Source organism: Mytilus californianus, unplaced genomic scaffold (assembly GCF_021869535.1).
Source record: "Mytilus californianus isolate M0D057914Y unplaced genomic scaffold, xbMytCali1.0.p SCAF_4, whole genome shotgun sequence".
Classification (NCBI taxonomy): domain Eukaryota; kingdom Metazoa; phylum Mollusca; class Bivalvia; order Mytilida; family Mytilidae; genus Mytilus; species Mytilus californianus.
Genome location: NW_026262690.1, coordinates 93,490,409 through 93,506,629, shown reverse-complemented (window position 1 = coordinate 93,506,629; position 16,221 = coordinate 93,490,409). Strand labels below are relative to the sequence as shown.

Sequence of the window (16,221 nt, the reverse complement as noted above, 5' to 3'; positions counted from 1 at the left end):
GATTTTTTTGTAAAAAAAAAAGATGAAAACATTTGCAGATATTTTTACTGGTCTTCCTTTATAAATATGCATTTCTTTAAACATAATTTAAAAGCAGTGTAAGGGAAGTAACCAAAACGTTGTATTTGGATTACCTCCCTTACACTGTTTTAGATTATCTTTATTGTTCATTAACCATTACTTTATACATAATTTAAAAGCAGTGTAAGGGAGATAATTTCAATGATGTATTTGATTTATCTCCCTTACACTGCTTTAAATTATGTTTTGTACTAAAGTATTTGTCCATTAACCAGGACAACCTTGTTTTTCCCCCTTTTTTGCCCCTAATTCCTAAACGGTTTGAGCCATAACCCCCCAAAGCAAATCCTAACCATCCCTTTGTGGTATGGAAACTTGTAGTATAATTTCAGAGAGATCCATACACCGTTCCACAGTTATTGTCTGGAAACTAGAAAATGCTCATTTTTGGCCCCTTTTTGGCCCCTAATTCCTTAACTGTTGGTACCATAACCCCCAAAATCAATCCCAACCTTCCTTTTGTGGTATTTAACCTTATGGTCAAATTTCAAAAAGATCCATTCACTTAAACTAAAGTTAGAGTGCGAAAACCAAAATGTATTCGGACGACGACGCAGGACGACGACGACGCCGGACGACGACGACGACGACGACGACGACGACGACGCCAACGTCATACCAATATACGACCACAAAATTTTTTTGCGGTCGTATAAAAACTGTAACCACAGAGTGAATATTTGTTGACGCCGACAACGACGGAATGTAGGATCGCTATGTGTCGCTTTTGCGACAAAAGTCGCAGGGTCAGCAAAAAGTAACAAATATTTCTTCCATTGATGCCAAAGGTCAACTTGGAAATTGGTCAACGATATAACCTACTTGCTCATCAACGAATGCCATACAAGATGAAAACTAACAATTGAAAAAAAGGTTGCTACAGTATTTTCTAAATGTGATTTTGATTGTATATTAATAAATGCTGTCTCACTAGGTCACCAATACTTTTATTTCAGTTTTCGATTATTGAAAAAAGACATATTAGAATATGAGAAAGGAATATATATTAAGATAAACAATTAAAATCGCACACTAAGAATCAATGAATTTTCTAAATTTAAAGGATTAGACAAAACAGATTATACCTGGCCCTAATAATTTTGATGTGAGAACATAAGAAATCGAGATTTTAAAGCATCAAATTTAACATGGAATGAAAAAAAAGTAATTACAATCTCAGATTTCCTTACTGATCAAGAAACTGTATTCAATCATATCTGCAATTTCATGGTGACTTTTTAAAATTTTAAAAACTATTTCTGTCGCATATTGTCCAAACAATTAAGTCAAAACGTATGAACTCTAAAACCTTGATTATGTACATAAATAACAACTATACTGGATAGCTGTTTAAACATCTTCGCTAAAAATAAACAAAATTTTCTAAAGACTCTGTTTAACAACATAAATAAGAGACTTCCTTCCACATAATGATAAAGCCAAATTTAAGAACCACTCCCTGAACGATTTAAATTGCTTCATCTATTTAAGGATTTAATTATACCTTATCACTCAAGATTTAAAAGATTGAAAAAAAACATATACATATAACCGCAAACTTATATAGATTATTTACTAAATCTTGTCCTTGTACTCCAGTTACTATAGCTTGTAAAGAAGAGAAATAATCATCAATATAATGCCAACCTTTTGACAGCTATATCGGTTCTATCAAAAATATACAATGACTCCTACATATTCTTTATCAAATTTGTAATAATGACATTTTCGTTTAATTTTTAATTTCAAGTACATTGCATGTACCAAAGATTATGTTCGAGGCCCAATTATCTGGAAGTAATTGTGCCTTCTGTGAGTAATATTTATCATAATATTAAACTAATTATTAAACATAGTAGCTAATCATTTTTGGTTTTTTCCATGGGATTCAAGTTGTTCAAATTTAAGTTTTCTTTAGTGTCTTGGGGACTGTTGTTTGCCTTTTAATTGTTACTCTTTTGACGTGGTGTCGCCGGTTTGTTTTTGGAACATTTTTTATCACCACCTAGGTATCTTTTTTTCTCCCTTTTTTTTAACCCAAATTTTTAACACATTTTACTTTTCTTCAAGTCTTTTTCATGCCATTATCTCCATTTTGTTTACACTGAACATTTCAATCTTCGATGACTTTCAATTTTTTTAACCATTAAGATAACCCCATTTTCTCAACTCTCGAGCATTTCAGCCTTCATAAACCTAGTTAAATCCTTTTCCTTGTCATTTTCTCAAACTAAAGATATCTGTTTGGTTACATCGGTACAAAATAGAGAGGTTTGAAATTAGAGGTCATGTGAGCTTTCTTCTCCCTATCTCCCTCTTTTTAATTTTACCTTAAATACACAATAATCAATCTATCAATTATCCAAAATTCACCTTAAAAAGTTTCAAAATAAATTCCATTATTCCCTTTAAAATAGCTTACATGTATTGGTTTGCTTCCATCGTATCATACGATTGTTTGGATATTTTAGGAGAAGTTTAGCTTATAATTTTTATGGGCAGATACACAGGATGATTACTACATATCCAAACAATAAAGTCTGTAGGTATAATAAATTATATTTCATAAATTTTACATATATTAAAAGTTTGTTTTGCAGAAATATCATCAGGGGTTCATTAAGGGAGGAAAATAAGTTTGAAATTTGTGTTAAAATTTAAATAACTATCAATGTATTAATTCAAGTTGCAGTATAAAAACAATATTAGGTCAATGTCAGAAAAATATAAACTTTTTACTTTTCGGCACAAAACTGGGGAAGGGCTCAGTAAAACCTCGCCCTTCCCCAGTTTCTCAGCCTCATACAAAAAAGTTTATATTTTTCTGACGTTGACCTAATATTGTATATGTATTGTGGTCTGTAAAATTAATTTTAGTATATGGTGATAAATTTATATGGTTTCCAGTCTGAGAAAAATATATTTTTTACAAGCTATTTCTATGTAAGTTACCGGTACTAATTTCATTGCTAAAACATGCCCACAATAACAAAATTATAGTGAAAAGTTCTGTTTCACAGAATTTAGTAAATAAGATTGAATAGTCCTTGTTTAAAAATCTCAGTAAAATTGTTAGGAGGGGGCATAAAAAAAGTACAGGGGTTGTGTTTGGTGATCTTGGTGTTCCAGTTACCTTTTCTGTCCTTTTAACATACAATTATACTTTTTCTCATAATATAGCATTTTAAAATTAAATCTTTCCAATAAGACAATTTATAATCATCCCTACTAAAATATTGAGGAATTTATCATGTCATTCCTAATAATAATAATAATAATAATATTATGAAAAACTTCCTAAGAGTTAATGAGTTTGATGTTAGTATGTGTGTGAGAATATCTATAAAATTAATTTAATCTGAAAAACAGAAAAAAACATCTCTCTTTCCATAACTCTATACTAGAATCAAACAAGCAAAAGCTGTCATATTCACAAGTGAGCCTAACTTTGTTAATCCCATTTCTGATAAGACATTGCCAAAAAAACTTTTATCATGAACAAAGTCCCATAACTCTTGCTTGACAAAACTGAGAATCTTGAATTACATTTTGTATCTTGCTGAGTTGTACTAATGTACAAATATAATATATATACTGCATGAATAAATTCTTACAACAGTAAAATAACTCAATACAAAATTTAAGTCAATATCTATACTCTTATAACGGTGAATGTTCACCAAATAACTAGTACAAAATGTACTGGAAAATATGTTAAGGCAGAATAAGTCTATCAGGTTTAAGACAGGGTAAATAATGTGACACTTTACCTTCGGCTCAGGGAATAAAAACCTTAAGTGGGGAATGCCACATACTATACCCTCTCTGAAACCTGAATAATATATAATGTAGTATTAAATAATCTTTACACAGCCCTAAGTTGGTGTGACCATGCTAATAAAATCATGGGGTAAAATTGGTTAATGCAAAATGTTTATGATTAGTCTGAAAACAACTTTACATCTGAAAAAAAAAGGTTTGGCCATTGAACTTTGTTACTTATCATAGAAAGTTCGACAAAGCCCACTGACAACAGTTGAAGATATGAATTCACAGTGATCTATAACACTATATAGAAGTTCAACACTTTTTCTAGTACAAAAATGTAACAGAACTTTTGTATTACTTTAAGAATTGTTCCAACCATATTTTTTGTCTCCAATGGTTGATGGAAATTACACATTAAGCATGTTTCCAAATTTCACACCAGGTTCCATACTAATAATTTTTTATATTTTTTTTTTCTGGCAGCTTTGTCTTACCTTTTTTATTTGTCTTCTTTTTATTGGCTTGTTTGGTCTGTTTAGGCTCCGATGACTTTTTTGGTGTTACTTTTGAAACATTTTCTTTATCTTTTTTCTGTTGAGTATTTTGAATTTCTTTTTCTATGATTATTACATCATCATTATTGTCTGATTTTTCCATACTTAGTACTGGAACTTGATCAGCTGAAAAGGTAGTTAAAAAAGGGTAAGCAAGAGTTATTTCCCATTCAATAAAGCATTTTAATGGATTTTTTCCAAGTAAACAAAAGTTATCTCCCATTATATTATTGCATATCATACCCACAAACTTTCTCTTCCTTTTGTGGCTTTTCATGTGACCAATTTGGACAAAAAAATCCAAAAGATTTTTTGGAAAGTGACTTTAGAAGAGGTTTCAAAAATTACATTTTTTTTTCTATCTCAAATCTATTTTTAAATCTTTCTTTTTTTAGAATCTGCTTTAAAATCAAAGACATTTTATCATGACCTTGTGACTAATATTCAAATATTGTATTTCCTTGAAAACTAGTTTATTATTTATAATAAATTTAAAATTTATTACATATTCTAGAAAAATAGAATGGTTCTAAAGTAGCATTGTTACACTAGTGTAAAAGTCAATGAAACATCAACCCAATAACACCAAAACAAGAGGTAAAAAATGGTCTTTAACAAGAAACTATTTTTTAACATGTGAAAGAATCAGATTGGAAAAAATAATACCATACCTTTGAATTTTATGTACTCATAATAACTAATCCACATTGTTATTCAACACAATACATTTTCCTATCAGTCATTTTTGACGTTTACATTTTATTCTCTAAAGGTGTGATGCCTATTGCAGGCAGATATTTTAAAATCAGAAAAGTGATTCGATCTTTTGACTGTAATCCACATACAATGAATAAAATTTTAAAATGTGCTTTTTTAAAACAAAATCACATTCCTGGGCAAATGGAACAGTAAAAAAAAAACAGGTCGACAGTTCCCTCAACTAACTAAGACTGCAATAAAGATTCTCAAACTTTGCCTTAATTTTACCAGACTTTGATAAGGACCACAACAAAATGTGATGTGAACTGGGAGTTCTAAGGCTGTTAAAGTTCTATGGTCTTATTATGATATTAGGGTTCTTTATAATTAGACTTGACACAGTTAAGAATCATTTGTGATGTTTCCACATCTTACTATACACATAATATAAAAATAAGAAGATGTGGTATGATTGCCAAGGTGATTCTGTTAAAAATCTCTCCGAGTCATGATTTTTCATTGTGTATGCTGGCGACGTGGGATAATTCACTCTAAAATATTGTCTTTTTATTCCATTTCCATTACTCTGAATGTGGAAATAATCGTATATTTCTCTATCACATTATATATGCACAAAAGTATCCCGTTGCAAATAGTTTTAAGAAAGCAACAATATTGGTTTAAAGGACAACATGGGAATTTAATCCAGCTTGAAAGTTTATGCAATGAAATCTAAAAAATAGCAACCTGAGAAAATATCCAATTTTAAAGTCTAACTAACTAATTAGCATATATGCTCTGCACTTACCATACATAGACATCATGATTACGTCTTGATAATCTTGATAATCCTGATAATCTTGATAAAATCTTAAATTTGGGGAAAACATGACATTCATAAATCATTGAAAACTTAATCGACAACAATTATGAGGAAGATGTCAAACTTAAACCATACAGGCTTATTTAATATAATTAAAGTCATGATTGAAAAATCCTTGAAAATCGCCAAAATTTTGTTCATGTAAGCAATGGGTTAAATACTTTCGTGACCAATTTTTATCAATGGACATGATCGACAGCCAATTTCAATGACCTCGACATGAATACCTAATTATGGCATTGTTACCTGTTTTATCTGCCATTGTCCTCAAACTTGTTGTAGGACAGCTTTATTTATCGTACGATCTACTTGTCTGTGTTCTAAAGTCTCTTCCTGAATTTGTGGAATAACTGACAGACAAGGCCAAAGTATTCAGCTTTCTACTGTCTATAAGTTAGTAACAGTTGTTTTGCAAACCATAATCTTTCCAAATAAATGATACTTCTCTAGGCTCTCTACCAGAAAAATAACATTTAGGGCAAATCTCCTCTTTAAACTCAGCAGTCTAAATGCCTTTGACACAAATCACAAGGCTTCTTCCACAACTAGATCTTTTAAGTTTAGACCAGAAATGTTGTCAATTTCACTTCTCCCTGCAATAAAATATAGTACAGGTAATCATATACAATCAATTTCCATTTTTATGATAGACTTTATGATAGTTACTTACTCTAGTAAGAGTCCTCATAAAATGTTATAACCACAACAAAAATAATCTTTTCGTAGTTGTAATTCCGAATTATGCAAGTTCTTTATATACATTTTTCATCATAAAATTAAAGTCTATATTCAACGTCAACTGGCAATCATATCAGATATATATTGTCTTTATATTCTGTTTTTTAAGTGGTTAAAAAAAATGTATTTTAGTGGCTCATTGATTTCATGGTTTAAACAATTTTTAATTTGTTGAATACTTTAATTTTTCTTGATAGAAAAACTAATATGTGTATGGTTCAACTTCGTTTGGGCTTGTATTATATTTGCCTTCGGGTTTATATGATCCGTTCATCCTATCCAACTCTTCAAAATTCAAGAGTCTATCCTAAATTGAGGTAAAATTATATGGCCTTCCAAATACCATTTCGATTCCTAACATCACTGAAGAGACATTAATTGTCGAAATCCGGATATGGTGTACAAATTTTTGCACCTCATGTTTGCAGTATACCATCTTTTCCGCAAGTTTATTGTTTTCTGTTTGGTATTAAATTAATAATAAAGATCCATTTTGTTACATCTTGTGATCCATTTATTTGGCAATCGCCAATGGCAGTCAGCAGGGTTAAAGAACATCTGTTGTTCGACCTGTTAGTCAAATGCGTTTTGTTAAAATAACCTTTTTTCACTTTTTTGGTCTTTTGGAAAATGTTGTTTGTGCTGTATTTAGACCCCCTACCAAGAAATTTGTTTTGCATGCACACGTATAAAATTGCGGTTTTTATCCAACGCAATCATAGGTTTGAACGTTGTTTTCAATTTAGACTTATTTATGGTTCAACTTCACATATACATGTATTATATGTCATCTACATACATGTTAACTAGTACCACACGAACAATAACGAATCTACAGTAAATACATGTACAAAGAAATCTGCAGCAAGGCCACACAAAAATATGTGTGATTAGGGTTTCCTCCTTAAGAAAAATTGGGTAGGCAGGTAGCCAGTTTTTTACTTTATTTTGCCAATTTTTTTTGGTGAATGGGTACCACTGTGGACCACTTGCTATTTGGTCAAGATTTGCACTAAAGTACCAATAAAAACTTTACAGTAGAAATTTTTCGGCATAAAAAGGAGTAGGTTTGAAAACCAAAAAACACAAGTACTAATAATTTTGTCCTCAGCATCAAAGTGATGCAGATCACTCATGGAAAGATTGGAAGAGTAGTTTGAATAATTTCAAATTACATTTAGGTATGATGAGGACAATCAAAGTGCTTATAAGCACTGAAGGGTTAAGATTGCTTTTATTTATCAGAGGGAAATAAAATTAAACATTGCATTGTATAAAGCATTGGTTGTAGCTGATTCAACTACAATTACAGACAAAGGAAGATAACTCTAATTTTAAAGATTACTTTAACAATGACATCATTGATATTTTTAAAACAGATATTAGATTCCTGCACCTTTCACAAGTTATGTAATTTTCTTGACAAGTATAACATCATTTTGTAACTTGAATATCTGAGCATATATTTCATTGATAAATTTTTGGAAATGTTCATGGATAGGATGTTTAGAATGTTATGATCAATGCACTATATTTTGTGTATCTCAAAAGTAGTGATAAACCTTGGAAGATTTAGATATCAAGTCAGTACCATAGGGTTTTGATTGCATTTCATGCAATCTTTCCCTAAAAAAGAACATTAATATAGCACTGTTGCTGACAATTGCATTAACTGCAGGTCTTTAGAAGGATATGCACTTTTTCAGTAGATAAAATATAAATTATGTGAATCAATGATAGCGGGTCCCTTAATTGGCACAAGAATTTTGTTTCAATTGCAATTTCATATCTCAACCAATTAAAGAACCTTAGTGAGCGCGCTTACATACCCCATGTCCCCACTTTGTCATTGGAGAAATAAAATAAGTGTAAGAAAAAAAAAATTGAATCATAATTTCCTGTCAATCTACATAGTATGTCCTTATTATCTACAAAGTTTCATGAAATTCTGTTGTGTGGTTTCAGAGGAGTTGCATTGACAAAAGGTTGCAGTAGTATATTGGGCAAATAAGTTCAAAGGGGTGTAACTCCTGGAAAAAAAATTGATTCATAAATTCCTGTCGATAAAAAAATTTGCGTGGGGTATAAATATTGTTCCCCATTACATGTTTCACCTTTTATGTTTTATCTTTAGAAACAGAATAAATTTCCAAATGAAGATTCTTCTAATAAAGTTTATCAATTATCCTTGTAAAACATAGGTACAAAAGATAGACTTTAAGATCTAAAACTAAAATTAGGATCTTTATTGTCTCCAAAAATTTATTTAAAAAGGTTGTTTTGAGGCTTTAAGGTTGTAAGTTGAAACATAGGTTTACTATTTTTCTCCTCTAAGAATTGCATATTGATTTTGAAAACAATTATCATGATTATGACACTGTAGATTAAAAGTTGTAGAGCGTATTTCAATTCAATTTATAAGTTAATATATATTCCGATAATATGTACCTTTTGAACATAAACAAATAAAAAAAAACTTATTTTATTGAAATGGTGATTCATTCTTAATTGCAAAAGTACACTTCCTGTATTCAATACTTGAATACCTTTTTTTATGTGTAGATTTAATGTTTTGCCTCTTCTTTTGAAAAAAAATCTTGTTAATCCTTAATCACATTTCTTTCAGACATAATTTATAGAATCACTTTATGTAGTGTAGATCAAAAGTAATAGGCAATGAATAAATCTATCATTTCTATATATATCAAATATCAAACATCTTATATATACATCTGTGTATTCAATAATGAGACCAAGTATTTGTTTATTGAGATGTATAATGAAGGGCCTGCGCCTTAGGAAAGACAATAGTTTCAATCTTTCCAAAAATAAGAATGCACATGCTGAAATGTCTGATTTTACCAAATATCAAGTATCTCAATCACTAACATTATCAATGATCCATGAAAATGAAGTCACTGTCAGCTGAACCATTTCAGACAAACATGTACACCTTACAATCATTCCAAACACCAAATGCAGTGGTCCTATTGCTTATAGCAGAAACAGATCAACATAATATTTTAACATTGACCAATAAACCAAGAAATGAGGTCAAGGTCATATGAACCCTGCAAGACAGACATGTACAACTTACAATCATTCCATACATCAAATATAGCTGACCTACTGCTTATAGTCTCTGAGATACAGACTTGACCACATAACTTTAACCTTGATCACTCATGATCCATGAAATGAGGTTGAGGTCACGTGAACCCTACCAGATGGACATGTAAACCTTGCAAGGAACCCATATACCAAATAAAGTTATCCTATTTCTCATAATAAGAGAGTATTTCACTTTTCAAAAGCACAATAATTTTTTTTCAAGCCATCACTGAACCATGAAAATGAGGTCAAGGACTACGGACATTTGACAGACCCAAACTTCGTAACATAAGGTATTTGCATACAAGGTATGAAGCATCCAGGTCTTATAGCTACAGAAATATAAATCATTATACAAATACTTGCCGCTGCCGCATAATTGTAATCCCTATGTCTCTCATACTGTGACTTTCATCGCAGGCGAGTTAAAAACAAAATAAAATGTACATGTTTTTTAAAGAAGTGATATATCGCCTTCACTCTCAAAATGATATATATGTAAGCTGAATTAACTTTGTCCATGTTTTGGTATAGGGAACCCCATAAATCACTTAAAATAAAAGAATTAAAATTGCAATAGCAATAGCACAACTTTAAGTTCTCTAAAAGATTACAAGTTCGGTTGAGATCTGGGCTCTTGGTCATAAAACTGTACTCAGTACTTGGAGTACAAAAATTGTGCTCGAAACACCAAATCCAGTATTTTGATTGGTTGATTTCTGAGTCTGAGTACGATCTGAGTATAATAATTGTACTCGAAAGTTTTAAGACCACAAGGCCTGTAGTCATTTTTAAAATGAAGCAAATAAAGAAACTGAGTCCATGTTTATGTTTTGAAAAACCCAAAAATCACAGATAAAAATATTAAATAGCAAAGGCACACCTTATTTTTCCATTTAAGAATCTGGTCAAGTTTGATGAAATTCTGTCAAGCGGTTACTAACCTTTGAAAATTAACAAAATGTGACAAGAAAGATGACAGATGTGATCCCTGTATGTTGCTACAGCTGTCTGGTGTCACAATAGTCAAACTAAAATGACACCATGAGGTCAACATATATGTTTAAACAACATGTCCCAGGTCAAGTCAAGTTATGAATAAATTTACATGTAACAGAAACTACATGTATCTGCCATTGATTCTTAAGTCGATTCTAGAAAAAAAAACATCCAGGGCACTCGGTCATTTAACTTTATTCAGTACTCAGTGAACAAAATTTGTGCTTGAAACACCAAATCCAGTATTTTGAATGGCTGCATTCTGAGTCTGAAGACGATTATTGTATTCAAAATGTTTAGGACCACAAGGCCTGGTGCAAATAAAGACTACAGATAAGTTTCCTAATCTGACACATAAAAAATATTTTTAATATTGAAACAGTTTTTAGGAACTCAACCTTTTAGTCTGCAAACAGAACTCATTCGAACAGACTATGCCATAAAGCATTTTTGCAACACATTTTAAAATTTTTTCAAATGTTTCCAAATACAACCAGCCAATACTGTCGCCATAATGACCAGTTTGATTAACATTTTAAATAAAAGGTTTAATTTTGAATGTTACAGCAACTTAAAAAAACACAAGTTAACAAAATCAGAGTTCTCGAAAAGTGGTGTCCAAAGGTTTTGACAACCGAAATTTTGCAAAGAATAGACACAATTTTGGTATTTATTTTGCAATAGAAATACTAGTGAGGATCAGCAGATTTTCTTCAAATACCACCAGAGAAAAAGAGATTTTGACAACTCTGCAAAATTGAATATAAAAGAGGTCACTTACAATCTACCACAAGTGACAAGTGCTACATTGTATTGATGAATTGATGTTTAAAAATCCATATATTTCAGGACAAGAAATTGCTCATACATGATATATACTGTGAATTCATAAACATTCATACGGTACTATTTAAAAAAAAAATTTATAAAAATAAATTCAAGATACCACAAATCTAAAAGTTCAATGAATACAAATTTCCTTAAAGTTTGTATGTAGAATTTGTGAAAACCATGAAATTCAAGTACATGTATGGCACCATTAAAACGTTTAAACCCGCTGCAATTGTTTGCACCTGTCCTAAGTCAGGAATCTGATGTTCAGTAGTTGTCGTTTGTTGATGTGGTTCATAAGTGTTTCTCGTTTCTTGTTTTTTGTATAGATTAGACCATTGGTTTTCCCCGTTTGAATGGTTTTACACTAGTAATTTTTTGGGCCCTTTATAGCTTGCTGTTCGGTGTGAGCCAAGGCTCTGTGTTAAAGACTGTACTTTGACCTATAATGGTTTACTTTTATAAATTTTGACTTGGATGGAGAGTTGTCTCATTGGCACTCATACCACATCTTCTTATATCTATATACGAAATATTTTTTTCCTGAATCCATGAAAATTGGTTCCGCCCACATAAACTTAAGTATGAATCCTGCTTTATTCTAGACTGACACATTGACAGTTTACATGTTGCCCAACAATAAATTCTGACTTAATGCAGTTCTTTTTTATCTGACTTAGACCTTAATGCTTTACTTGGCTTAGAAGAAGCAAATATCTATTATTAAAAAAGTCTAAAAATAATAATAATGCTCCAAAGAGCCTGTATGAGGGTCTAGATTGGGAGTCCTTCAATTCCGTTTTCTTCATTTTATATAAAATAAGGAGATCTTCTTTATTAATATTAAAAATAAAGAGATGTGGTATGATTGCCAATGAAACAACTATCCACCAGTTCAAGTGAAGTGGATGCAAGCAATTATAGACAACCGTAGGGCCTTCAATTATGAGAAAATCCCATACTGTATACTTAGCTATATAAGGCTCCAACATAAAAAATATGAAACAATACAATTGAGAAAACTAACAGCCTAATTTTTAACAAAACAATTTTCTAGAAAAAAAATTTGACAGACATTCAGCATTTTTATTTGTAACTTCTAAAAAATAAATTGACAGCTAATCACCTCAAAACAATACAAAATTTCTTTATACATAATTTTAAAGCAGTGTAAGGGAGGTAATCCAAATTTAACATTGTACTTAAAAGTGATTGTCCATTAACAAGGAAACCCTTGTTTTTTCCCCCTTTTTTGCCCCTAATTCCTAAATAGTTTGAGCCATTACCCCCCAAAGCCAATTCTAACCATCCCTTTGTGATATAGAAACTTGTTGTACAATTTCAGAGAGATCCATACACCGTTCCACAAGTTATTTCTGAAAACTAGAAAAATGCTTATTTGGGCCCCTTTTTTGGCCCCTAATTCCTAAACTGTTAAGACCATAACCCCCAAAATCAATCCCAACCTTCCTTTTGTGGTTATAAACCTTGTGTTTAAATTTCATAGATTTCTATTAACTAATACTAAAGTTATTGTCCGGAAACCAAGTGTCTTCGGACGACGACGTGAAAAGTATAAAAATCAGTTGAAAAGGGCTTAATTCATCAGATTGATAAAAAGCAGAAAAACATCTAACAAAAACACAGACGGGACGTGGAAGGGTATAAGCCATTTTTCTTTTTTCTTTATAAATTTTGCCCATTATTCTTTATATTTTAGCACCCTATTATTTTCTATTTTTATTTTTCTGTATTCCTTATTTTTTTTGGCCAATTAATCTCTTTTCTGCAAGTACCATCAAGACATTCCTGTATTGTACATCTATTACATCATAACTTTGCCATAAGTCAAGTCAAGAATGGTCACTCTACCCAATAAAATTAATTTTGGAAACAGTATCAAACAAATTTTAAATTTTATTTATGTGTAACCGAATAAAACACTTTTTAACAATTTCTGTTAATTTCAATAAATGACCTACTTTCTGATATCTTATGATTTAACAATTAAAACTTCAGTCTATTGGAAAAAATAAAAAGAAGGAACAAAAGAACTCTTAAGAATCATTACAGACAAAAAAAATCTACTCATACCCACAAAATAAAAATTTACTATCAGTTAAGGATATCTACGTAACTGAAGAATAAACATTTATCCACGATCTTGCAATAAAAGCTCAAAACCTAAACTTTAAACACAAAAGCTGAAAAAACCTTTCAAAGGAACGTAATAATTCATCTGTGTTAACAAAAAGCTGAAATATTGAATTTTTTTAATGAAAAGAAATTTATGAGCATAAAGCTTATATTGTATAAGGCTACCAAAAGGGTCTATGCAAACAAACTTTTACAAGACGTGTAGAATAATGTCTGAAAAGAAAGTTTGTCTATTGGAAATACATACAATGAACTAAATACATTGTTATTTTAACCTAATGAATTTAGTCATAACACTGGGAGACAACAGAAGGCTTTCTTGATCCCCTTGCATGTATTGATTTTCTTTATAAGGCCATGTGAAAATCAACACATGGTATACAAAGACAAATTGTAGAAATTGACGTGATAATATGTAAGGAGCATGTATCGTGTGTATATTTATAAATTACTCAAGTCGATCATCAACATCAGATATGGCTTTTAGTCTTAACGTTAATTTTATGACATTAAAACTCGCAGTTGAAGAAGTTTTTCAGTTGGAGATGAAGGGAGGGGGAAAGAAATTTTTCAATTCAAAGGCCTGCAAATTTCTGTTTAAAATTGTAATAGACCCATTGTCATTTATTTTTCACACAGTCCCAGCTACAAAAAATGTAGTCTTGAATAAGCCACCCTACTTCATAGCTATCTGGACTATTCCTCATGTAACAGGTTGCTTCCAACCTGTTAGATAATTAGGTTAATGTATATTTGTACATGTGTAAGTAAAAAATAAACCTGTTTATTAACAAGCTTATTCATAATGCTGCAACATATTGTCAATAATGTTCAGACATACATGGATATTAACCTCAAATACATATAATATATGCTTGTGTGAGATAAAGGTATGTAATAAAAAACAAATTTTGCTCATTGTCAAAGGCCACACAGTGACTGGTAGCTGTTTACATCGATATCCTTGTCCATTGGTCACGTGAAGAAAGTTGTCTCATTAACAATCATATTCTCATTTTCATATATTTTTTTAAAGCTTCTTCATTAACTTATTAAATTTTCTACTTTGAATAGGTAAATTGCAGAGTTTACCCTTCCGAGATCATCCCTGGTTTTTTGGTGGAGTATGTGTGCTCAGTCTTTAGTTTTCTATGCTGTGTCTTGTAGTTTTTGGTTTGTTTGTTTTTAGCCATGTCAGTCTGTCATTGACTTACATGATTTATGAGTTTGAATTTCCCTTTGGTATCTTCTGCCTCCCTTTTTAAGCTTTATTTTAATATTTCCACCCAATTCAAAAAAAGTATTGTTTTGTGGAAAATTTTCTTAAACTGATTAATTTTAACTAATTTTGCTATTAAAATAGATAAAAGCTTTAAAATATCCCCTTGTATAATAGATAGGTTTGACCCTAAAAATAGTAAGCTTATACACTCCTTGAAAATGACACTTTACATTATCTATTTGGAATGCTTCAACCTACAATGTAGACCAGGGAGGCTGTCAAATATTTAAAACACATTAACGCAGACAATTTATAAGAGCAAAATACACATTTTTTGTCCTTTTGTATCAGATTTAACTTTAATTATAATTTAAAGGAGTTGTGGGTTAAAGCCAATGAAACATCACCCCTATAAAAAAAACATCAAAAGGGTTATGAAGGTATGACTGCAGTGACACCTACACAATATGTAAAGCTCTAAATTGTACCATCATGAAGTCTATAAAGTTGTGAATATATTTAACAGATGCAATCAAAGATCTGCCATTGTACTTTTTAAAAATATTTATCATCCATGATAAATAGATAATAAATATGCATTGTCAGACGAAACATATTTTATACCTATTTTTATACCTATTTGAGCAGTCTGAGAAGATATAAAATGAAAAGGAGAATTTTCCTTTTCAAAAGACAGAAATATATCAGCACAACAAATATATTCCATTGAATTCCATTGCATCTTTTTTTTTAAATATTTATTAACTTAGTGATAAATCTGAGACTATAAGTATATATTGTTAGTCCCAGGATAAATTGATAATAAATATGCATTGACGAATGTAAATTTATTAATGTCAACAGAGACATATATACACTAGATATGTATTTTTTTTTTTATTTAATCCCTTAATTATTTTTTTAAAGAGTGCTGAACCGCAAAAAAAAATCTACCTGTGTATTTGACAGCAACACTAAACAGTAGAAGGTACATGATTTTTGGCTAGTAGTCATCCTTTATTCAATTTGCTTCATAAGCTAAGGTAATAATTTAAAACTTACAGACTTAAGATCGTTGATCGAACTGAGCCCTAGAAAAGACTGCTTCTTCCTCGAACCATGCCCCAGATAAGGTAAAAATCGTACCTTGACCTGGATCCGATGCGACGACTGGTAAC

At 30.8% G+C, this 16,221-nt stretch overlaps 1 protein-coding gene across 1 annotated transcript in view; it reads right to left on the bottom strand.

The window, feature by feature from the left end:
• LOC127698853 (uncharacterized) overlaps positions 1 to 16,209 on the bottom strand; it is a 66,484-nt gene extending 50,275 nt beyond the window's left edge. Inside the window, exons 1-3 of the mRNA XM_052202548.1 lie at positions 16,106 to 16,209; positions 6,232 to 6,578; positions 4,344 to 4,529 (exon numbers count right to left, since the gene is read on the bottom strand). Of these exons, the coding sequence (XP_052058508.1) occupies positions 4,344 to 4,529; positions 6,232 to 6,247 (202 nt within the window). The 5' untranslated portion in view covers positions 6,248 to 6,578; positions 16,106 to 16,209. The remainder of the gene's footprint in view (positions 1 to 4,343; positions 4,530 to 6,231; positions 6,579 to 16,105) is intronic.
• Between the last annotated feature and the right edge of the window lie 12 nt (positions 16,210 to 16,221).